This window comes from Aotus nancymaae, unplaced genomic scaffold (genome assembly GCF_030222135.1).
Source record: "Aotus nancymaae isolate 86718 unplaced genomic scaffold, 86718_ANA_hifiasm-v0.15.2.pri h1tg000007l, whole genome shotgun sequence".
In the NCBI taxonomy this organism is placed as follows: Eukaryota; Metazoa; Chordata; class Mammalia; order Primates; family Aotidae; genus Aotus; species Aotus nancymaae.
The window spans coordinates 4,452,738-4,477,831 of record NW_026988418.1 but is presented as its reverse complement, the minus strand read 5'-3'; the positions used below and the strand labels follow the sequence as shown (position 1 = coordinate 4,477,831).

Below are 25,094 nucleotides of genomic sequence, written 5' to 3'. Positions count from 1 at the left end.
GTTCTTTTCTATGTGTAGTGCCTCTTTCAGGAGCTCTTGTAAAGCAGGCCTGGTGGTGATGAAATCTCTGAGTACTTGTTCACAAAGGATTTTATTTTTCCTTCACTTATGAAGCTTAGTTTGGCTGGATATGAAATTCTGGGTTCAAAGTTCTTTTCTTTAAGGATGTTGAATATTGGCCCCCACTCTCTTCTGGCTTGTTGGGTTTCTGCTGAGAGATCTGCTGTGAGTCTGATGAGCTTCCCTTTGTGGGTAACCCGACCTTTCTCTCTGGCTGCCCTTAGCATTTTCTCCTTCATTTCAACCCTGGTGAATCTGACGATTATGTGCCTTGGGGTTGCTCTTCTTGAGGAATATTTTTGTGGTGTTCTCTGTATTTCCTGGACTTGCATATTGGCCTGCCTTGCTAGGTTGGGGAAGTTTTCCTGGATAATATCCTGAAGAGTATTTTCCAGCTTGGATTCATCTCTTCATCACATTCAGGTACACCTATCAAATGTAGATTAGGTCTTTTCACATAGTCCCATATTTCTTGTTGACTTTGTTCATTCCTTTTTACCCTTTTTTCTCTAATCTTGCCTTCTCGTTTTATTTCATTGAGTTGATCTTCGACCTCTGATATCCTTTCTTCTGCTTGGTCAATTCGGCTGTTGAAACTTGTGCATGCTTCGTGAAGTTCTCGTGTTGTGTTTTTCAGCTCCATCAATTCACTTATATTCCTCTCTAAGTTGTCCATTCTCATTAGCATTTCGTCAAATCTTTTTTCAAGGTTCTTAGTTTCTTTGCATTGGGTTAGAACGTGTTCTTTTAGCTCATGGAAGTTTCTTATTACCCACCTTCTGAAGCTGATTCTGTCATTTCATCACACTCATTCTCCATCCAGTCTTGTTCCCTTGCTGGTGAGGAGTTGTGATCCCTTGTAGGAGGAGTGGTGTTCTGGTTTCGGGTGTTTTCATCCTTTTTGCGCTGGTTTCTTCCCATCTTTGTGGATTTATCCACCTGTCATCTTTGTAGTTGCTGACTTTCTGATTGGGTCTCTGAGTGGACGTCCTGTTTGTTGATGATGAAGTTATTTCTGTTTCTTAGTTTTCCTTCTAACAGTCTGGCCCCTCTGCTATAGGACTGCTGAGGTCCACTCCAGGCCCTGCTTGCCTGGGGATCACCTGTAGCAGCTGCAGAACAGTAAAGGTTGCCACCAGTTTCTTCTTCTGCTTTGTCCCAGAAGGATACCTGCCAAATGTCAGTCTGAGCTCTCCTTTATGAGGTGACTCTTTGGATATACGGGGGTCAGGGAGCTGCTTGAGGAGCAGTCTGTCCTGAGCTGCTGTGGGCTCTGCCCAGCTGCCATGTGAACTTCCCTGCAGTCCTGTTTATATGGGTGTAGTTAGGACTGCCTCGGCAATGGTGGCCTGCCTCTGTAATGACGGACTCTTTCTGTAATGGCGGGTTGCCTCGGCAACGGCAGACTGCCTCAGCAATGGCGGACTGCCTCCGTAGTAGTGGACTGCCTCAGTAATGGCGGACGCCCCTCCCCCACAGAGCTGGACCGTCCCGGGTTCAGCTGTGCTTGCTGTGAAACTCTCAGCCCAGAGCATTTCCAATTGCTGTTTTTTTGTTTTTGTTTTTGTTTTTGTGGGGGTGGGACCAGCCGGGCCTGTTCACCTGGCTCCCTGCCTCAGAGCCTTTTGTTTTTTAGTTGAACGGTCGGCTCTCTCCCAGGTGTTCTGGTCGCCTGTTGGAAAGGCGCCGGGATCTGTGTGATTTCCCGTGCGGCGACCCACTGCGCCGGCTGAAACAGCGGCTCTGAGATTTGTTGTGCTTTTTTGCCTGGGAATCTCCTGGACTGGCTCCCTGTTTCAGTCCCCCCCCTTTTTTTTTAATCAGAGGAATGAGCAACTCTGCCTTCCCGGAGGTTCCCGGAGCTCCCCTTGCTGGCTAAGAGAGGACCCAGTTCCGTTTACTCTGCACTGGGAACCACTGCGCTGGCCAAAACAGCCGTGCTGGCGACCCGTGGGGTTTCTCTGCCTGGGAATCTCCTGGTCTGTGGGCAATAAAAATCCGTCTGGAAATGTGGCATCCACTCACCCTCTGTGCTTTCACTGGGAGCTGCAATCCTGAACTGCTCCTAACCGGCCATCTTGGATCTTCCGCGAGAAGCAGTTTTATTTGTAATTCTGCAAGTCCTGGGGGTATGTGGAGGGGTGTGTGTACATGTTTTTAAGCTCATCTTTTGTCTTGCATTTTACTATAAGCAGTGAGAAGCCAGGTGATACCTTCATTACTTCAGAAATCTCTTCAGCTATTTCCTTGAGTTCATCAGGTATATTGCTTATTTCCATGTTTCTGTAGGCCACAGTGTTGTCAAACTTTCAACACTTTCCCATTCCTAGGTATTCCAATAAGACTTTCCTCACGTTCCCTTAAACCTTCACTGACAACATCGTTGAGAACCTTTAAGCTTCCATTAAAACTGTCCTCGAGGCTCCTTCAGTTTTCAGTGACACTCTCTGTGGCCCTTTATGCTTCTTTCTGCTGCCCAGGTCCAGAGCCTATGCCATGTGTGTCAGGCTTTTGTTACTGCAGCACCCTATTTCTAGTACCAGAATCTGTCCCAATAATCTTTTGCCATGTAACAAACCACCACAAAATTTCATGGTTGAAGACAACAATGTGGGCAGGCCTGGGTGGAGACAGCTTGTCTCTGTTGCATGCAGTGTCAGCTGGGACTAGGACTAGAGGACCCACTTTTACCACATGGCCGACCAGCTGGTTCTGGCTGTCAGTTTATCTCCAACTGGACCTCCCTACAGGGTGGCTTTGCTTCCTCACACATGGTAGTTGGGATCTCAAAGCAAATGTCTCAAGAAACAGCAAGTGGAAGTTGTCAGTTTCTTAGTCATTGGGCCCAGAAACTGGTACAGTATTGTTCCCACCATAGTCTAAAGGCTTTAATAGTTTTTCCTTTTATATTTCATCATTTAATCCATGTAGAATTTTTTTTTTTTTTTTTTTGAGATGGAGTTTCGCCCTTGTTACCCAGGCTGGAGTGCAATGGCGCGATCTCGGCTCACCGCAACCTCCGCCTCCTGGGTTCAGGCAATTCTCCTGCCTCAGCCTCCTGAGTAGCTGGGATTACAGGCACGCGCCACCATGCCCAGCTAATTTTTTTTGTATTTTTAGTAGAGACGGGGTTTCACCATGTTGACCAGGATGGTCTTGATCTCTTGACCTCGTGATCCACCCGCCTCGGCCTCCCAAAGTGCTGGGATTACAGGCGTGAGCCACCACACCCGGCCCTTGTAGAATTTTTTTAAATCATCACCAGACTAGTTATATATTTTCTTTTTTGTGTATTTTAAGTGAGGTAAAGTTTCTACATTTAGTGAAATATACAGATCCTAAGTGTACAATTTAATGAGTTTTAAGCACCCATGTAACTACAACTCCAAGCAAGATGAAAGACATTTCTGCCACCCCCAAAGTTCCCTCATGCCTCCTTACAGTCAGTCTCCACTTCCATCTTTATTCTGATTTTTATCACCATAGATTAGATTTCCCTATTCTTGAATTTAATATAAATGAATCACACTATATGTACTCTTTTGTATCTGGTTTTTTTCGCTCAATGTTTTGAAAAGCACCCATGTTCTTGTGCCTATCAGTAGTTCCTTCTTTTTCACTGCCAAGTGATATTCCATTAAATGAATATACACTCATATATCACTTAATGATGGGGATATGATCAGAGAAATGGATCATTAGCCAATATCCTCATTGTGTGAACATCATAGTGCATCGATCCCCAACCTTTTTGGCCCCAGGGACTGATTTTGTGGAAGACAGGTTTTCCATGGACCAGGAGCAGAGGGGATGGTTTCAGGATGAACCGCTTCCATCTCAGATCATCAGGCATTAATTAGATTATCTTAAGGAGCACACAACCTAGATCCCTCGCATGCGCAGTTTACAATAGGGTTCATGCTTCTATGAGAATTTAATGCCACTGTTGATCTGACAGGAGGTGGAGCCAGGTAGTAAGGCTCACTCGCTTGCTGCTCAACTCCTGCTGTGCAGCCCATTTCCTAACAGGCCGTGGACCCCAGTAGCCACCTTCAGCCTGGGGATTGGGGACCCCTGTCATAGTGTACTTATTCAAATCTAAATGGTATAGTCTGTTGCTCCTAGGCTACAAACCTGCATCACCTGTTACTGTGCTATAGGCAGTTGCAGGACAGTGGTTAAGTATTTGTGTATCTAAACATGTATAAAGATAAAAAGGATACAGTAAAAATATGGTGTAAAAGATTTTTAAAACAGTACACCTATACAGGGTACTACTTACCATGAATGGAGCTTGCAATACTGGCAGTTGCTCTGGGTGAGTGGTGAATGAGTGGTGAGTGCATGTGAGGTCTAGGACATTACTGTACACTACTGTAGACTTTATAAGCACTGTACACTTTGGCTACACTAAATTTTTTTTAATGTTCTTCAATAATAACCTTAGCTTACTGTAAATTTTTTACATTATAAATTTTTTAACTTTTTGACTCTTTTAATAACAGCTTAAACACAAACATATTGTATAGCTGTACAAAAATATTTTTTTTCTTTTTTGTTTTATTTTGAGACAGAGTCTCGTTCTTGCGCCTAGGCTGGAGTGCAGTGATACAATCTCGGCTCACTGCAACCTCCGCCTTCTGGGTTCAAGCGATTCACCTGCCTCAGCCTCCCAAGTAGCTAAGACTACAGGCACATGCCACCACACCCAGCTAATTTTTGTATTTTTAGGAGAAATGGGGTTTCACCATGTTGTCCAGGATGGTCTCGATCTCTTGACCTCGTGATCCACTCACCTTGGCCTCCCAAAATGCTGGGATCACAGGCATGAGCTTCCACGCCTGGCCATTTTCTTTGTTTTTATCTTTATTCTATGAGCTTTTTTCTATTTAAAAAACTTTTAAATCTATTTTTTTTTTTTACTTTTTAAACTTTGTTGTTAAAACCCTAGACATACACACACATTAGCCTAGGCCTACACAAGATCAGGATCATCAATGTCACTGTTTTCTATCTCCATATCTTGTCCCACTGGAGGGTCTTCAGGGACAATAACATGCATGGAGCTGTCATCCTGTGATAACAATGCTTTCTCCTGGAATAACTCCTGAAGGACTTGCCTGAGGCTGTTTTACAGTTAACTTTTTTGATAAGTAGGAGTACACTCTACAATAATGATAAGTATACTAAATACACAAATCAGTAACATAGCCATTTATTATGTTATCAAGTATTATGTACTTTACATAATCCTATATCCTATACTTTTTTATATGACTGGCAGTGCAGTAGGTTTGTTTACACCAGCTTCATCACAAACACATGAGTAATGCATTGTGCTTTATGACTTTATATTGGCTACAAGGTCACCAGGTGATAGGAATTTTTCAGCTCCTATGGGACCACTGTCATATATACAGTCTGCCATTAACCACAGTGTCATTATGTGGCATATGACTTGTACCACAATTTGTATCTCTTCTCTTTTTGGTACATGTTTGGATTGGTTCTAGTTTGGGGTTATTATGAATAAACTATTATGACCCTTCTTACAGCTGTCTTTTTATACACATTTGTTTTTGTTTATTTTTATTTATTTATTTATTTTTGAACTCTGGATAGCTTTTGTTTATTTTTATTACGCTTCTTATCTCTCTGGACTCCTGCATTTTTAGTTGTTTCAGTAAAAGAGTCACAGTACCAGACGTGAAAATCCTATTTCTTAAAAGACCTCAGTTAATCCTTCTTTTATCAGATCTACCTCACACTCACCTTCAGGCTCAGCTGTCTTGGGACCCTTTGGCTCTTTTCACATTTTTTTTTTTTAGACACAGTGTCTCACTCTTTTGTCTAGGCTAGAGTACAGTGGCGTGATTACAGATCACTGCAGCCTTGAACTCCTGAGCTCAAGCAATTCTCCCACCTCAGCCTCCCAAGTAGATGGGACCACAGGCACATGCCACCACATCTAGCAAATTTTTTGTAGCGATGTGGTCTCACTGTGTTGCCCAGGTTGGTCTCAAACTCCTGGCTTTAAGTGATCCTCCTGCCTCAGCCTCTCAAAGTGCTATGATTACAGACGTGCACCGCTGCACCAACTTTTTTTTTTAATCCAATCTTTTTTTACTTTTTACTACATTCTTGGGGCATGAATGTTGATGTAGAAGATAACAAACAGACTGTAAGGCACAAAACAGAAAGCAAGGCAAATGACCAGTGGTGCAACTATTCTAAATCCAGTGACATACATACACACACGCACATACACACACACGCACATACACACACACGCACACACACATGCCCTTGCTAATATTTGCCCCACAGCTCCTTACACATATATGGTAAGAGGTACAAAGAATGTGTAAGGCAACCAAATACAAAAAAATGGAAGTACATACAAGTGGGGAATTGTTTAGATTTTCTTTTCTTTTTTTTTTGAGACAGAGTCTTGCTCTGTTGCCCAGGCTGGAGTGCAGTGGTACAATCTTGGCTCACTGTAACCTCCACCTCCTGGGTTCAAGCAATTCTTCTGCCCCAGCCTCCCAAGTAGCTGGGACTATAGGCATGTGCCACCATACCCGGTTAATTTTTGTATTTTTAGTAGAGATGGTTTTTCACCATATTGGCCAGACTGGTCTCAAAATCCTGACCTCATGATCCGCCCGTCTCAGCCTCCCAGAGTGCTGGGATTACAGGCATGAGCCACAGTACCCGGCCTAGATTTTCTTTTCAGTGCACAGAAGACAAAGTGCAAACTCTGTGCCTTCGCCTTTGGTCTGGGCCACTCTTCCAGTGGGCTGTGTTCCCACAGACTTTGGTCATGCACTTTGGGTTGGCAGCTGCAGGGCACAGCCTTTTCTTGACCCTCCACCCTCTACCTCCCACAGCATTTCACCAGATTAGCTGCTGGGAATTCTGTTAGGAACCAGAGGCCAAGGTATAAAAGATGGAACAGGACACTGTTCTCTGACTTCTCTATCCCAGAGACTCTTGAAGCTTCTTTGATTCTTTGTCTCCCATAGTTTGTATCTACTTGAACAAGAATGGCAGCACAGGCCCCCACTTAGATAAGAAGAAGGTCCAGCAACTCCCTGACCATTTTGGACCAGCCCGTGCCTCTGTGGTGTTGCAGCAGGCTGTCCAGGCCTGTATCGACTGTGCTTATCACCAGAAAACTGTCTTCAGCTTCCTCAAGCAGGGCCATGGTGGTGAGGTTATTTCAGGTAAGCACGCTTTGGTTCATATTGCCTCCCTGCCAGAAGGACCCACCTTCTCAACTGGTTGATTTCTTATAAGGCATCCTGGTTCCCACTTCATACCTGCAGGCTCTGGAAAAATGTGAAGGTGTATTTCATTCCTCATCTCCAACCCCCCGAGAGCCCTTCTGAGACTTATGCATACCTTTGCCAAGGAGAATACCCGCAGATTCTGCTTCACGGAGCCTCTAAACTGATTTCTCCCACCGTCTACCTGCTTGACTCTCCATACAGAAAGTATAGGAGTATGTTGCTTTAAAGGCATTCCAGAAGAAAGAATCCAGAGGGGGCTATGTTGTGGCAGCCTAAGGGTTTCTCCAGACTGTCGCCCCCTCTCCCACCTGGTTTCAGGAACCACTGAACTCTTCTCTCATTCCTTTGACTCCTTAGCTTCCTGATCCTAAACCAGGCCCAATAGAAGAGAATTAAATCCCAGGGCAGTGTGGGAAAAGTCATTTTCTTTTTCTTTCCTTCTATGAGTTTGATTCAGTGGCACAGTGTTCTTTGCTTCTCACAAAATACTCACTTTTTCTACTGTGCTCTGCTTCTGTTTCAGTTTTCCTAAATCTGAAATCCTGTTTAGCCACTAAACCTATGAAGACTTGACCTAGAGCATTTCAGTCTTAACTGGTGCTATTCCATAATCCCTTGCCCTTCCTCCCTAGCAGGTTGTAATAACCAGCTTCGGGAAACCCAGCTGGCATGGAAGACCCCATAAATGACCAGACTGTATTATTTTAGCAAACATGTATTGAACCCTTGCTGTGTGTCTGGTGATTGCCAGACACTGGCCAGAAGGGGAGAATAGAAGATGATAGCTTAGGCTCCGTACCAGTGAAAAAGGAAGAATATACATAGCTAACTATGATGTAATAGGGAAGTGTATACAGAGTGGTGTGGGAGTCCAGACCAGGGAGTAATTGGCTGTGAGGAGGACGGAGCAGACAGGCAGGCAAATATTATAGAAGACTGGGAACTGGCCAGGTGCGGTGGCTCATGCCTGTAGTCCCAGCACTTTGGGAGGCTGAGGCAGGTGGATCACCTCAGGTCAGGAGTTCAAGACCAGCCTGGCCAACATAGCAAAACCCCAACCCTACTAAAAAAAAAAAGAATACAAAAAATTAGCCGGGGTGGTGGTGCACACCTGTAGTCCTAGATACTCAGGAGGCTAAGGCAAGAGAATTGCTTGAACCTGGGAGGCAGAGGTTGCAGTGAGCCGAGATCATGCCACTGCACTCCAGCCTGGATGACAGAGCAAGACTCTGTCTCAAAAAACAAAGAAGAAGCCTGGGAACTGCCTGGTAAATTAAGCCTTATGTCCCTTCTGAGGGCCAGGCTACTCCCTGGTCTCTTCTTTGTTTCTGTGTAGTGGTCTGGAGGAACCTGGACTTCTTTACTGCCTCTCTTTAGCTGCTCTCACCTATACCCCTTCTAGGCTTCTTCTTCTCCCTCAATACTGGTTCTTGAGAATTACCTATCTCCCCAAGTCCCCATATCCTTCCTTGCTGCCCTCAGAGACAGATGCACAGGTCTTGGTGTGATCTCAGTTCACTGCAGCCTCCACCTCCCAGGTTTAAGCAGTTCTCCTGCCTCAGCCTCCTGAGTAGCTGGGACTATAGGCGCATGCCACCACACCTGCCTAATTTTTCATATTTTTAATAGAAACAGGGTTTCACCATGTGAGCCAGAATGGTGCTGATCTCCTGACCTCGTGATCTGCCTGCCTCAGCCTCCCAAAGTGCTTGGATTACAGGCGTGAGCTACTGTGCCCAGCCTGGTCTTTGCTTTTTAAGGATTATAGTGATATAGTTTTATAGAAAAAAGTGGTAGGAAGTAAACTTAACAGGAAGCATGAAACAGTTCTAAATGTTGCCAAAATTCTAATGCCCTTATATAGATCAGATTTTGTGTACCCAAACCATTGTTGGCCATGGCTATATTCTTCTCTTCTGCCCAGCTTCTCTGTTCTTGGGCAGTTCTTTTGAAAATAGTGCCCTAAATGAGCAGATTTCCTGAGGGAGTGATGAAGCAGATAGAATTATGTTCATAGTTGTTTTCACAGGTTGAATAAAATAATTCCAGAGCCCCGGGTGCAACAGACCTGGCCTGGCCACTCCCACATTTGCAAACCCTTTACAGTTGGAGGCAAAAATCAAAGCCCTCAAGGGAGGGAGTTAAAGGGAGGGAGGGAGGAAACGTGGGGCACTGATTCCCTTTGTGTAACCAGGTAAGCCTGAAACAAGCAGTGGGCTGGACTCCTCCTGCCCAGCGCTGTACTCTACCGCCAGACTGACGTGCTTGGCCCTGTTTACTCACTCCACAGCCGTGTTTGACCGGGAACAGCATACCCTCAACCTCCCAGCAGTCAACAGCATCACCTACGTCCTCCGCTTCCTGGAGAAACTCTGCCACAACCTTCGTAGTGACAATCTGTTTGGCAACCAGCCCTTTACACAGACTCATTTGTCACTCACTGCCACAGAGTACAGCCACAGCCACGACAGGTACCTACCAGGTAGGAGTTGGGATGGGGCCTGGGCTGAGAGTCGGGGACAGGGCTAGCAGCAGCATCTGCAGGGGCCCAGGGCCAGCCTTCAGAACTATTAACCTGGCACCTACTCTCCAGAGGTCTGCTTTTCTGTCCCTTACCTTTGCCACATCTGAGAATTTTCAGTCTCCTCTCATCTTTACTTTTTCTTCAGGATTTTGTTTTCTGTCTCTAGGATTACCCCTATTTTGGTCTAGATCCTTATCCCTAGATAAAAGGTGGTTCACAATTCCCCTTCTGAGCTTCAGAGTACATGTGGAGCAACCGTGAAGTCACAGAACGTCCTCCATTGTGAACCTGGCAGCAAAGGCCTAACAAGATCTCCCTTGCCAGCAGGAAGGTTTAGTTTCAGGCTACAGATTGAGAAATTTGCTCCCTGGTGATTGGCCATCTATTCTTTCGTTTGGCACATAGCCCTAACTTCCAGCACTGCCAGTCTAGCAAGTCAATTCAAGTTCCTGCTATTTCTAACTAGGCTGGAAAATAACTTTCTTAGTTAACATACCAGACCCACAATGGGAAAGCAGATGCCACGTGGCCAGATCAGTGACTAAGTACTTCCGAGAGAGATTAAAGATTCAGTGGAACTCTCCGTCTTTCATCTGGAACCCAGGACACAGAACAAGGGAGGGAAGAAAAGCTCAGCCTTAAACATAGCAAGGTAGGTCGTTACTGAGACCGTGTCCTGAGCAGGGAAATAGAGAGGGGAGCCGCCAGTGTGGTCACTGTGCTGTCTATTGATGGGAGGGCACAAGTCTGAAAGGCGTCTTTTCCGACCTTTCTCTACACAAACAAGTCTTGTTCCCACGCTGCCTTCTGTGGTGTCTTTTCATCACAGTCTTAACAGAATCACCTCTGATAAAAGCACTGCTTCTAGAAAATGTGCCCAGGGAAGTGACTGTTCACCTATTCCTCTTCCCCCTTTCCCTCACAGATACTTCTGTACCCAAATGCATATAGCTTATGTGACGTGCAAGCAGGTCAAAATGATACCTGAATTAAATACTCTCTGTGGAGGCTAGACCATCTGATCCCTGCAGCCATTTCTGTGATCCCCTGGCTGATCCTTTTCTATGGAGGAAACTTCTCATCTAACCCGTGCTAGATTGCTTTCTTTCAGTACCAGAGTCTCTGAAAATAGAAAAAGGCATTCTGACTTACAGTTAGAATGTTGCACTGGGAGTCTGGACTGGGCATGGTAGAGCTGGTACAGACAAAGTTGTTAAATATCTCTAGTTGGGCATTCAGGAACTCTTACCTGCATTTCAGACCTGAAAGTTAGGCCTACTTCTCAAAGAAATAGGAACTCTGAATTCTTAAATGGAATGACATCATTAAAAAGTGAAAGAAATATACTGGTGGCAGCATTCAGAGAGTGGTAGGGATGTACCTCATGGGCCTGCAGTCCCGAAGGTGGTTTGGAACCCGGGCATGACCTTTCCTGGGAATTCCTCTGATTCAGCTACTCGATAAGAGGAAGCAAACTGTAGCCAGGCTCTTCTTGCCTCACCAACTAAGAGAAACAAAGACCAAGGTATTACATTCTGCCATTGGCTGCTTCCTCTCCCTTCCCTATTTTCAGACAGATTGAGCCCACTCTTTGTGTCCTCCTCTGCTCTTAAGCTGTTTCTCGTAGTGGGTGCTCAGCAACTTGTCTGCTCTCACTCCAGTTTCTATTTGCTTCCCTGAAATTAGCCTTTAACTATGCCCAGACAAGCCATAACCCTGCCTAAACTTCTAACTCCTCTGTGCTTCTTAGTGTATCTTTTCTGTTTGCCTGCCTGCCTGCCTTACTGACCCTTTGCCCCACCTCTGATCTTATCATTTCCTGTGGTTTTCTGATTACTTACCCAAACCTCTGTCAAAGAGCTCGATCTGTACAAAAGCTATCTTTTGCTTTGCCCTTTGGATCTGGTATTTATGACTCCTGCCCTTCCACCTGGCTACACACTTCTACTAGACATCCATAGGTACCACCTCTGTTACCTGGGTGCTTACTGGACCTTCTCCCTTTCCTATAGCCTTGTCTCCACACTACCCTACCACTTATGGTCCTGGCCCAACTGACCATGCACTTCTCATATAGCAGGTAGTCTCCCAGAGCTCAGGCAGATTTCATAACCCATTAAGCTTCAAACCTAAGTTGAGACTATTACTTTTTTCTCCAATGTTTTATTTAAAAAAATTCAAACCTACAGAAAAGGTACAAAAATAGAACAGTGAGCAAACATGAACTCTTTGCCTAGGTTTACCACTTAACTTTTTGCAAAAAAGTTAAAGTGAATTTACTGAATGAGTTGAGAGCTACTTGCAGATGAGAGATTTTATCCTTAAATACTTTTGTGTGTATCTCTAAGAATAAGGAGCATAATGGTATTATTATAATCAAGAAATTTAACATTAATAAAAACTAATGAAATTTAACATTAATAAAATACTACTAGGCCGGGTGTGGTGGCTCACGCTTGTAATCCCAACCCATTGTGATGCCGAGGTGGGCAGATCACTTGAGGTCAGGAGTTCAAGACCAGCCTGGCCAACATGGGGAAACCCTATTGCTACTAAAAATACAAAAAATTGGTGAGGTGTGGTGGTGCATGCCTATAATCCCAGCTACTCAGGAGGCTGAGGCAGGAGAATCGCTTGAACCCAGGAGGCTGAGGTTGCAGTGAGCCAAGAATGTGCCACTGCACTCCAGCCTGGGCAACAGAGTGAGACTCCATCTCAAATAATAATAATAATAATAAATATAATACTACTAGCTCTTACATAGTTCATATTAGAATTTCCCCCAGTTGTCACAGTAATGTCCTTTATAGCTGTTTTTTCCAGGATCCAATAAAGGCTCATCCACTGCATTTCAGTGTCCTTTCTCTTTACTTTATCTAGAACAGTTATCCGGCTTTTTTTTCCTATCTTTCACAACATGACATTGGCATTTTGAGTGATCCAGGCCAATTGTTTTAGTTTAGGTAATCAAATATTTACAAGTACTTACTCTGTGCCAGATTCTATACTAGACTCTAGGGAGACAGAGGTGAGACAGACTCCATCCCTGCACTCAAGGAGCTAAGACAGGGAGAAATACATGAACATGTGTGTGGTCAAAGCAGAGCACAGAGGTATTCTGGCCCAGCAAGGTATGATGAGCAAGGAGTACAATGAAAGAAGAAGTCAAGGGAGGATTCCTGGGGGAGGCAATGTCAGAGCAGAGTCTGTCCTTCAGAACTATACATGTGGCTGGATCAAGTAAAAGGCTGGTGAAGACTGAAAGAGGCCCAGCGGGTGCAGTGGCTCAGTATTAGGCAGGAGATTGTATTGATTTCACTGGTCCCAGTGACTATTAATTTTAGCTGTAATTGAAATCTACCCAGCATTAAACTCTGAGTCTACTGTTTTGGCATTTCTCAGGTTCCTGTCTGTTAGAGGAAGTCGTTCATTGCCCATGACAATGGTTCCTTGTGCCTTTCTTTCCAGTTGTCATCCAGGTCTTCTGAGTTAGTTACAAAGTAGTTCTCCTGCCAGAATCCCAAGATTCACAGTGGTTATTAAAGCCAAATAAAAACTGAAATATCAGGATGTGTCCTGATCCCCATATGAGTTTCCTCATAGAATTGTCAGAGTTTTAAGATTATGCAAATGCTCATAATTCATTTGAAGCACACTGTCTGGCACACCTCCGCTTTTCAGGTAGACCTTCTTGGGACCACAGCTTAAACTTCAAGGTGTCAGGAAGACCTCCAAGGCTCTCCTCATCCAAAAGAGATGCTTCTGATACTGTCTGTCTTAATATCCTTTTCTTTCCTTTGTTATAACTACAATAGTTGCTAATATTTTTAGCTACTTGTATTTTGTCATCCGCCCCACCATAGTTAATGTTCCGTGACGGTAGGGACAATATTGTTTTCACCATTCTCAGTATCCATCATCCTAACTGTCACATGGTAAGTATTTAATAGTATTTGTTAAATGAAAGAGTAGTAAAGGATGTGGGAAGTGGTTCAGAGAGGGATTTTTTTTTTTTAAATGTTGAGAGTGACTTAAACATCCACAGGACTGTGCTATGTCTTTGGGTCCTGTGTTGGTGTTAAGAATTTTCTTAGATCAACAGCTCTAGTTCCTTGGTCACTCAGTTCACCCCCATGAAGGGGAAAGCTTGGTTATGAGCATGGAATCTTTGCGTCTTGGAGATGAGCTAGTGTCTAACCCAACACATGAGGGTGGTCATCTGATCTCTGCTTAAGTACTCCTGATGACAGGTTCTATCTTTGGCAGTTGATTTTATTGTCAGACAGTTCGGATTGCTAAAATGCCCTCCTTTTAAAGCTTAAATCTGCCTTCTTACAACTCCTATCCCCATTCTACTCTTTGTATTCCAAAAGAGCAAATCTACCTCCAATCCTCCTCTTCTCCCATGACTGCCCGTAAGGTATTTCTCTCCCTTGACTTTTCTCCAGATAAGGCTTCCCAGGGCCTTTCCCCTTTGCCATGATCTTGAGGTTCCTCACCACCACTCTGATCATCCTCCACTGGGAACTCTATAATTTCTAAGGTCAGCTTTGCAATGTGATACTCTGAGAAGAACTTCTTCTCACTGAAAATAAATGCATAAGGGCTAGGTCTTTATCTATCTGTTTACCTCTGCATGTACCATACCTAGCATAGTGGCTGTCACACACACAAGGGATGCTCAACAAATGTTTGTTGGATCACAGTTGCTCCCATATCTCCAGCATATCAATAGTAAATTTTACATGGACCCTGGGAAGTTTAAGCGTTTTTTTATCTTTATTTTATAGGTGAGCAAAGGAATCCCATAAAAAGGCAGTGATCATTGACTAATCAAGTTTTCCAGCCCCAGTCTCTGACACCTGGGCCAGTGGTTTCAAAGTCTGTTTTGTTTTAGCAACAGAACTCCTTTAAAAAAAAAAAAGGGTTTTGTTTTTTTTTTTGCAAAGGTAAAATTGTATATAAAATTTATATATAATGCAGTGCATAAAAATTAAAACCAGAGTAGTTTTTTTTTTTTTTTTTGAGACGAGGTTTCTCCATCTTGGTTAGGCTGGTCTCGAAATCCCGACCTCAGGTGATCAGCCCGCCTCAGCCTCCCAAAGTGCTGGGATTACAGGCGTGAGCCACCGCACCCAGCCAAAACCAGAGTAGTTTGGAGAGAAGCTGGAATCAGGCCCATAGCCCTACTTACTTGGCCTCCCCATGGATGGCCCACAGGGCTCTGTAGAGCACAGTTTGAAAGTATTGCAGTCTTCAGGCCAGCTGTGGAGGCTCACACCTGTAATCTCAACACTTTGAGAGACCAAGGTGGGCAGATCACTTGAGGCCAGGAGTTCAAGACCAGCCTGGCCAACATGGCTAAATCGCATCTCTGCTAAAAATACAAAAAAAGAAAAAGAAAAAATCAGGCCAGGTGCAGTGGCTCATGTCTGTAATCCCAGCACTTTGGGAGGCCAAGGCAAGTGGATCACCTGAGATCGGGAGTTCGAGACCAGCCTGACCAACATGGAGAAAACCCGTCTCTACTAAAAATACAAAGTAGCTGGGTATGGTGGTGCATGCCTGTAATCCCAGCTATTTGGGAGACTGAGGCAGGAGAACTGCTTGAACCTAGGAAGTAGAGGTTGCAATGAGCTGGGATTGCACTCCAGCCTAGGCAACAAGAGCAAAACACCATCTCAAAAAAAATCAGCCAGGCGTGATGGCATGTACCTGTAGTCCCACCTATTTGGGAGGCTGAGGCACAAGAATCACTTGAACCCAGGAGGTGGAGGTTGCAGTGGAGTGCAGTGAGATCATGCCACTGCACTCCAGCCTGGGCGATAGAGTAAGACTCTGTCTCAAAAAAAAAAAAAAAAAAAAAATTGCAGTCTTCTGTCCTGGCACTGTCCTACCAATGACAGCCTCATCTGATCAGCCTTGTGGGGACTAGGACCTCCTAGAGCTTTGGAGCATCATGCTTCATTTTTTCAGTACCTCTCATTAGGATAAGATTTCATGACTTGCCGTCAGTCCAGATTTTCAGACCCTTCAACTCAGAATCTACATCTTAGTACTCTTAGCATTGCTAAGAGGAAGAGACACTCAGTGGTTTGCATCAGCACCTGGTGAGCCCCCGGCTTTGTCATCATAATTATTCTTCACCTCTGTTAGCTCATGTGAGGCAGACAATACTATCCCTAGTCTTAGCTCAATAAAATGAGAACTAGAAGGGTGAGGTTATCCTGCTGGTAAGTGCAGAAACTGGATGAAATCTTCTTCTTGAACTATCACAGACAGCTTAGATTTACCACTTCAACTCTGAATGAAATACAAAATAACAATTTTTTACATTCATAAAGTTCATCCCGTTCCATTTTCTCATTTCATGTTCTTAGCATGATAGGGGATGATTTTTCTCCATTTTACACATGAAGAAACTGGTGCTCAGAGAAGACAAGCTACTTGTCTAGGGTCACAGTCCTAGTAAAAGGCAGGAGTTCAGGTGTAGAACCCAGGTCTCCTACTTCCTGGACTGGGTTCCTGTTCATGTCTCAAAGTGGGACTGTGTGTCATTTTTCCTGGAAAATAGGAATCAGAACCCTCATCTGCAGAAAGGAGGTGGGATATGGTTTAGGTATTATGGATCCTCAAAGACTTTTCAGAACCACTTCTAGGAAAGGGCTTTAACAGTTAGCCTCTTTGATAGAAGGGTGAATAGCTATCTAACCCTAGATTTGACTTTGAGCCCATAGTTGCCAAGAAATTTTAGGTAACTATGAGAAAGCAGTCCTAAAATCCTAAACCATCTTAACATTGAGGTCTTACTTTGTGCCAAACAATGTACTCAAATTTAGTGTTCTTCAGAGGCTCCGAATGAACCCCAAGCATTATCTAAACACGTGATGTCTATGAAAAATGATAAAGGACAGTGTTATACTCCAGTATGCAAGACACCCTCCACAAGCAGAAAATTCTGTGGCCTGGGCTGAGGAACTGATTTGGTTTGGGTAGGACCCAATAATGAGAGGGAGAATGCTTTGGGTTCTGTGTACAGTGATTGGGTGCTGCCGCCTGGTGTTGGGCCATGGACTGGGTGTAGAAACATCAGGGTAAGATTCCCTTTACAGAAAAGATAAACACCAGCCACCTGTCTTTTGGTTATATATCAAGAAGGCCTGAAAAATAGGATGCTTTTTCTGGATTGGTTTTACCAGTTTTGTCCCATCAGGAAGTACCTTGTCAGTAAGGGACTGCCTTTTAAAGTTCATTTGATACTGGACAATGTTCCTGGGCACCCAGAACCTGAATTCAACATGGTAGGCATCAAAATGGTCTAAATGTCCCCAAACACAATGTCTCTAATCCAGTCTCTAGATCAGGGTTCATAAGGACTTTAAAGGCTCATTATGCACAGTGTTCTATGGAAGGATTGTCAGTGCTACAGAAGAGAACCCTTAAAGACAGCATCATCTAGTCTGTCTGGAAGGATTATACCCTCGGAGATGACATTGTTATTACAGAAAATGCCATGAAAGCCATCAAGTCTGAAACAATGCATTTATGCTGGGGGAAACTGTTTCCAGATGCTGAGCATGACTTTACAGGATTTATGATACAGACAATCAAAAAAATCATAAAAGAGATTGTGGATATGGCAGAAAGGTGGGGGGCAGACATGGTTTCCAGACGTGGATCTTGGAGGAATTCAAGAGCTAATAAACACCAAACCAGAGGAATCAACAGACGATGACTTGATGGAGATGAGTGCTTCCAAACCAGTGACAGATGATGAGAAAAAGTCATAGAAAAAACAGTGCAGTGCCAGCAAACAAATTGACGTTAGACAATCTGGCAGAAGTGTTCTGATTATTCAAGACTGTTTTTGGTTTCTTGTATGATATGGACCATCTATGATATGGGCACTGAAACTAAAGCAAATGGCAGAAGAAGGATTGGTACCATACAGAATCACTTTTTGAGAAATGAAAATGCAAAAAGTCAGACAGAAATTATGACCTATTGCTGGGCGTGGTGGCTCACGCCTGTAATCCAAGCACTTTGGAGGCCAAGGCGGGCAGATCACCTGAGGTCGGGAGTTCAAGACCAGCCTGACCAACATGGTGAAACCTCGTCTTTAAAAAAATAAAGAAATTATGACCTATTTCCATAAAGTTACACCAAGTGTGCCTACCTCTCCTGCCTCCCTTTCCACCTCCTTCACCTCTTCCACCTCTGCCACCCCTAAGACAGCAAGACCAACCCTTCCTCTTCTTCCACCTGCCCAGCCTACTAAACATGAAAATGATCCACTTCCACCAAATGAATAGTAAATAGATGTCCTCTTCCTTATGATTTTCTTAATAACATTTTCCTCTATCTTATTTTATTGTAAAAATATAGTGCAGAATACATATAACACACACACACAAAAAATTCACCTTAAAAAAAATTCCCTTTACAAGTAAAGGCTTTCATAGCCATTCTTTTCTGATATTCACAAGCTCTTTGGAAGAAAGGGGCTTCCCATATTGTAGATGAGGAGACTAAAGTTCCCAGAGAAGCAGTCTGCTGAGTGGCAGAGCCAAATTTTATCACTGATTCTGATCCCCATGCCCAAGCTCAGCACTCATCAACCCCAGCTTCGTTGAAGTGTTTCTGTAGAATTGGGCAAATACAAAATGAGAGATGATACATGGGAGCAGATCATTTGCAAACAAGCCTTTAACAAAGCATCAAGAAGCATTTCTGACATGTCCTGCTGGTTGAGCAGAGGGTCATCTTTTAAAGTACTCTCATCTAAGCAAATATATCCTGGTTCTAGGATCTTGTGTCTCAGGCAGTTTCTTCCATCTTAGAATAGCTTCATTTGTTTAAGATTTTCCTTATCCAGAAAAAGCATAGGGCATCTAGACCAGAAGAAGCCTCAAAGACCATCTCGTCCAACAAAGAATTTCTAAAGAGGCTGAAGTCCAGAGAGTGGCACTGAGCTTGACTAAGGTCCCCTAATGAGAGCCACAACCCTGATTGGTACACAGGCCTCCTGAGTCCCTGCCCAGGGCTTTCTCTTGCTGCTGCTTGCTCCACTCAAACAGGTACCTGGGATCCAGCACTCTGGCAGTCCTTCTAAGCTCTAACTCTGGTTTTACTGTTTTTCAGGTGAAACCTTTATCCTGGGGAATAGTCTGTCCCGGTCCTTGGAACCACACTCAGATTCAATGGACTCTGCCTCGAATACCACCAACCTTGTCAGCACCTCCCAAAGGCACTGGCCCTTGCTTCCATCCTGTGGCCTCCCAACTAGCACTGCCTCAGCTGTGCGCAGGCTATGCTCCAGGGGTAAGCTTAGTAGAATCCTGGCCCTCCTTCCCTCCCTCACTCTTTCCATCACTTCCTTCCTGAGATCTGGGAGGCCAGAGAGGACTTAGCTCTGTTGCCCTCTGCCTGGTGGTGGGACTAGGGGCTGGACTTACTTTTGTGCCTGGCCTTACACCTGGGTGGGGTAATTGGAGCTCCGAGATTGGCTTGGGTATAACAGAAACTAAGAGCCAAAGACCTAGACCCAAAAGGGTCAGGGAAGGATTCATTCATTCATTCATCCATTAACTATTTATTTGAACTCCATCTGTATTTGGCATGGGGAAACAAAAATCAGTCACTTTTTGTCTTTGAGGTATTATGGGGAGACAGACACTTAAACAGATAATTATAAAACAGTGTCTTGAGTGCAGTGACAGAGATATGCTGTGGGTAGTATGAAAATTGCAAGAAGGAATACCTAACCCAAGCTTGGTGTTCAAGGGACACTTTCTTGAGGAAGTGATGCCTTACCTAAGACTGTATAAATGGCCATATCAGGGCTGGTAGAGGAGGGAGAGCTTTTCAGGAAGGGGGGAGGGGCGGGCAACATGAATAAGGACAAAAGAAGAAATAGCACCGATTATACCAGGAACTGCATGCAGTTTGGAATTGCTAAACCACAAAATGTAGTACTGACACTCAAAGAGAAAAGCCTGGAAAGGTCAAGGCACATATCATAGAAGATCTTAAGTGGGCTTTTAATTAGAGGCAAAACAGGTTTGTGTTTTGAATAGATTACTGATTACTTTGTTGAGCGTGGATTTGAGGAGGGACAAGACTAAGAAACTTAAACAAGTTAGGAGGTTGCTCGAGTGGGCCAGGTCCAAAGTGACACAGGCCTGGGTTAGGGCAGAGACAGAGGTTTAGAGAAGAGAGAGTGGATTTGAAAACTGTTCACAAGGTAAATTTCATCAGATTTGAGGATTGTGAGGAAGAAGGGAGTGAGGAATGTCTCCCAGGTTTCTCGATGTGATGGCCGTATATAGATGGTGGTGCCATTAACAGAGAGGGAACCCACCATAGAAGAGAAGGAAGGTTGGGGAGCCCTTGGTCATGTAGATGATATCTAACAGGCAGTGGCTATCAGATCCAATCCTCAAGGAAGAGTGCTGGGCTGATGTTATTTAGGAGTCACCAGCATATAAACAGCAGTTGAAATTTTAGGGCGAATGATACTCACTTCTCAGAAGTATTGTAGTGAATGAATATAACAGTTAACCAAAGATAAAGTCCTGGGAACCAACAAAGCTTAGTAGGTGATAACAGGAAAGGGAGCCCACCAAGGAGAAAGGAGTATTCAAAGTGAGGGAAAATTTAGAAAATTCAAAGTGAGAAGAATTTGATATTGTGGTGGCCAGGAGTACAGAGCGTATTTGAAAGAGAGCACAGCATAACAAAGTTCTGGCAAAAAAGGGACTGAGAAACATCATTGGATTCCACCATTAGTGAGTAATTGGTGATTTTAGAGTAGCCTTGGTGCTGTGGTGGAGGGGTGAAGGCAGGTAGCATTGAGTAGGATATCAAGGGGACTTTAATGAGAAAAAAAGCTGGTGATGAGTAGGACTATAAGTCAAAGAAGATCTTTTAGAATGGGAGCCCTTCAAGCACGTATATCAGCAAACAACTTGCACCTTCCAAAAAGCAGCAATTAAGAATATAGCAAAGAGGGAAAGTAAGGCCTTAGGAGTGGTAGGATCAAGGGCATAGGCAGAGGGATCGGTCTTAAGCCAAAAGGGGCACACTTTCTCTGAGAGAAGAGGGAAGATTGAGTGTGTCTATCAGTGAATAGAGAAAGGGCTGATCAAGGAAGGGATTAGTCTGGTTTTTTTTTTTCGGGCGGGGGGGTTTTTGAGACGTAGTCTTGCTCTGTCCCCTCAGCCTCCCTAGTAGCTGGGACTACAGGTACAAGCCACCACGCCCAGCTAATTTTTTATATTTTTAGTAAAGACGGGGTTTCACCGTGTTAGCTAAGATGATCTCAATCTCCTGACCTCATGATCTACCCGCCTTAGCTTCCCAAAGTGCTGGTATTACAGGTGTGAGCCACCATGCACGGCCAAGACTGAACTAATCTTAAAGAAGATGGAGAAAAATGGACCAAAGAAAAGGGCATGATGATTTGCAGGAAACATCAGGACCCAGCTATGCTGGGAGACCAGTTGGCCGGTTTACAAAAGCAATGGTTTTCTTCCGTGGTTCTTAGGAACCTAATAGATACAGGATGAGAAAAGACAGCTTGAGAATTAAGGGGGGTTTTGCTGAGCTAGTAGAGCAAGAGCTGGGAGAAAGAGGGAGAGTATGTAAAGAAATTAGTAATCAGGAAGAGCAGTTTGAATCATCACCCGCTAGATGTGGGAAGGCAGGGTGGGAAGGATGCAAGGCTAAATCAGGATAGGGAAAATGTAAAGTTTGACATGCCAAAGACTTTGTGATATAATGGTTAGAGTGGACATAAGTCCCAAGAGAGCTAGAAAGATGCAAGGCTGGGGTCAGAGAATGGGATGCTTAAAATTCTTAAGTGGATTTGTTCCAAGGGATTGCAAGAACCAAGCAGTAGCACTAGCAATAGGTATTTGGAGTAGAGTGGAGGTGAGAGTCACTGGAGGCATAGTAGCTGAATGGATTGCCTACAAGGATTAGGGCAGGAGTTGGGGTGGAACAGTGGGTAGTGAGCTAAGTAAGAAAAGTCTTCATTTACGAAGAGGTAGAAACCCAGATATCTATGAATAACAGTGAGAAGGAAGAGCTGATGATTGGGTACATGTTTGGCCTCCAAATAACATGAGCTTTCATAGGAGGATGGTCTAGAAGCAGCAGTAGGGAGCCAGGAGAATGTCACTTCCACACCCTGATTCCAGCCTCCAGCCCAGAGACGCATGAGTGAGGTGTGAAAGTATAGGAAGTCTCCATTAGCAAAGCCTGCAATGAAAAAAGTCACCTCAGCAGAGAGAGAGCTTTCAGGAAGGCTGAGTTGTGGGAAGAAGCCTGTGGTGCCCCTACCCCTACCCTAAACCCAGCAAGGCAGCAAAATGGAATCTAAAGGGATCTCAGGTAGAGGCAGAGCTGGGCGTTGATTCTAGCCTCAGCTACCTTGCCTTGAGATTTGGGTCAGTCGTCTCGTCTCACCTCTCAGGTCTTCCTCATATGCAGAATGTTCCTCATGTGCAAACTGGAGATGGTGACACCAACCTGGTCTTTCCACAGGAGTGTTAAAAGGATCAAATGAAAGAAGGGATATGGAATCACTTTGGAAACTAAATCGTTCCCCAGGTATGAGGGGAGTTACTGTTATTTTTATCTTCCCCGAGGCCCTGTTTCTGAGAAGAGTACTTTGTGATAGGCTGCCCTCCTGGCACTGGCCTCAAATGGTGCTGTTGTCCCCTAGGCATCTCCACCCTTCCTTGGAGACACACTGAGCCTGTCTGCCAGGTCATTGCATAAATCTCTTTACGGCCTGATGATCTTCATAACGCTATGTAAAGATTCATTTGGCTAGCCCTAGAATTGTTTGTCTTAAAGAATTTGGATGTTGAGTCTGTTTTCCTCTCTTACTGCATTAACCACGATGATTAGGCATGAACTTATTAGTTGGCCTCTTGTGGATGTGTCTCACCTGCTTTAGTCATGCTCAGACTGAGACAACCAGCCCTCCTTGAAGAGTAAGTGTCAGCCATACACATTGAGGGGCGGTAGGTAGAGCTTTGCCATAGGCTGTCTGCAGAGGGAATACGAAAAGACAGGGCAAGTTCTTCCTGTCTCTTTTCACTGAGTCCCCTCCCCTCTGAACTAAAGATAGTATGATGCCTCCTTCAAAGGCTATTTTAAAGGTCAAATGAGTTGACAAAGGTAGGAGTTCTTTCTAATTTATAGAATATTGTTCATATATCAGGTCACTTTTTACCACTACCACTCTAGTAGTTCATGCCACAGTGTTCTCTTGCCTGGATTATCATAATGGCCTCCACTTTTTCTTTTTTTTAAAAAAACAGTGTCTCGCAGTCTGTCACCCAGGCTGGAGTCCAGTGGCTCAATCATGGCTCACTCTAGCCTCAACCTCCTGGGCTTAAGCGATCTTCCTCTCAAGCTATCTTCTGAGTAGCTGAGACTACAGGGGCACATCATCACACTCAGCTAATTTTTTGCAGAGACATCAAGTTTGGCCATGTTGCCTAGGCTGGTCTCAAACTCCTGGGCTCAAGCAATGTGCCCACCTCGGCCTCCCAAAGTACTGGGATTACAGGCATGAGCCACTGCATCTACCCTAATAGCTGCCTTCTTACCTGGTCTCCCTTGCTTCTATCCATGTGCCCTGAAGTCTGTTATTAACATAAACAGTGAGAGGAAGATCCTGCTCATTGCAAGTTGGTTCATGTAACTCCTGTGCTCAAAACCTACCTGTTTCACTCAGAAAAGCCAGTGGTTTTCCGTGGCATACAAGGTCCTTTGTTATCTTCACTGCCACTTCCCTCCTCTTCTTCAACACACACATCCATGCCTCTCAGTGTTATTTCATACCACTTTCTCCCTCATTCGCTTTGTTCTGACACATTGGCCTTCCTGCTAAAAATCCTACACTTGCTATTTGCTCTTCTGCCTCAAGGTCTTTGCTCAAATTTCACCATTTTAGAATGTCTCTCCTAACCACCATATAAATTAGCAACTTCCTACCACCTGCCCCCATGGAGTTAATATTCCAATGGGAATAGGCTGACAGACAAGCATATAAATATATAGTATTATATATGTGGATCATCTTAGTCCATTAGAGCTGCTCTAACAATGTACCATGAACTGGGCAGCTTATAAACAGCAATTTAGTTCTCACAGTCTTGGAAACTGGGAAGTCCAAGATCAAGGCACTAGCAGATTTGGTGTCTGATGAGGACCTACTTCCTGGTTCACAGACAGCCACCTTCTCACTGTAACCTCGCATAGCCAAAGGGGCGAGGGAGCTCTCTGCAGCCTGTTCTGATGAGAGTACTAAACTCATTCATGAGGGCTCTGCCCAAATGTCCCACCTCCGAATATATATCACCATGTGGGGTGAGGAGGGGTAGGGTTTCAACATAGAATTTAGGGGGATGCATATTCAGTCAATAGCATGCATTTGTATATACTATCATATATATGTGTATATAATATCATGTATGTATGTATATATGATACCTAGCCTCTGATTAGAGGAATTAGCTAATGGTCCAAGAAGGACACATCCTTGCATATACACTCTCTCCCCATATTTTCTCTCTGTTCTCTAGAGTCTCTCACTTGGTTCTTCTGTTAGCATCACAGTGTTTTTTGTTTGTTTGTTTGTGACAGAGTCTTGCTCTGTTGCCCAGGCTTGAGTACAATGGTACAATCTGAGCTCACTGCAACCTCTACCTCCTGGGTTCAAGCAATTCTCCTGCCTCAGCTTCCCAAGTAGTTGGGATTACAGGCGCCCACCACCACGCCCAGCTCATTTTTGTATTTTTAGTAGAGACAGAGTTTCACCATGTTGGCCAGACCGGTCTTGAACTCCTGACCTCATGATCTGTCCACCTCAGCCTCCCAAAGTGCTGGCATTACAGGTGTGAGCCACTGTGCCTAGCCCACAGTGGACTTTTAAGACAGGGAGAAGTGACTGGTTCACAAAGCCCCCTCCAACTTTCCATCTACTAATTCCTCCAAAAAGCCATAGGGATTTCTGTGACTAAGCAGCCCCTGTTGGCTCTAACATACTTTTCCCTGGGTCTGGTCAATGCCCGACTATAAGCTTGAAAAGACGATATGCTAGAATCTTTTCTCCAAAAGGCAGGGGATGGGCTGGGCTGGGTCAGGCCAGGCAAAGTATACTTTGACTTTGTAGACCTGGGACACAGAATGAAGGAAAATGG

The 25,094-nt window shown here is 44.4% G+C and overlaps 1 protein-coding gene across 19 annotated transcripts in view; it reads left to right on the top strand.

Annotated features, from left to right (window-relative positions):
* The window catches only part of SCMH1 (Scm polycomb group protein homolog 1), a 235,999-nt gene that overhangs the window by 206,691 nt on the left and 4,214 nt on the right, over positions 1-25,094 (top strand). For 16 of the 19 annotated variants that reach the window (XM_021673376.2, XM_021673368.2, XM_021673371.2 and 13 more), the window contains 4 exons: positions 7,086-7,286; positions 9,643-9,834; positions 19,018-19,197; positions 22,423-22,488. In XM_021673376.2, coding sequence (XP_021529051.1) covers positions 7,086-7,286; positions 9,643-9,834; positions 19,018-19,197; positions 22,423-22,488 — 639 coding nt within the window. Of the gene's footprint in view, positions 1-7,085; positions 7,287-9,642; positions 9,835-19,017; positions 19,198-22,351; positions 22,489-25,094 lie in introns of those variants that run through there. The other 3 variants (XM_021673375.2, XM_064372239.1, XR_002478986.2) reach the window with 2 other exon arrangements.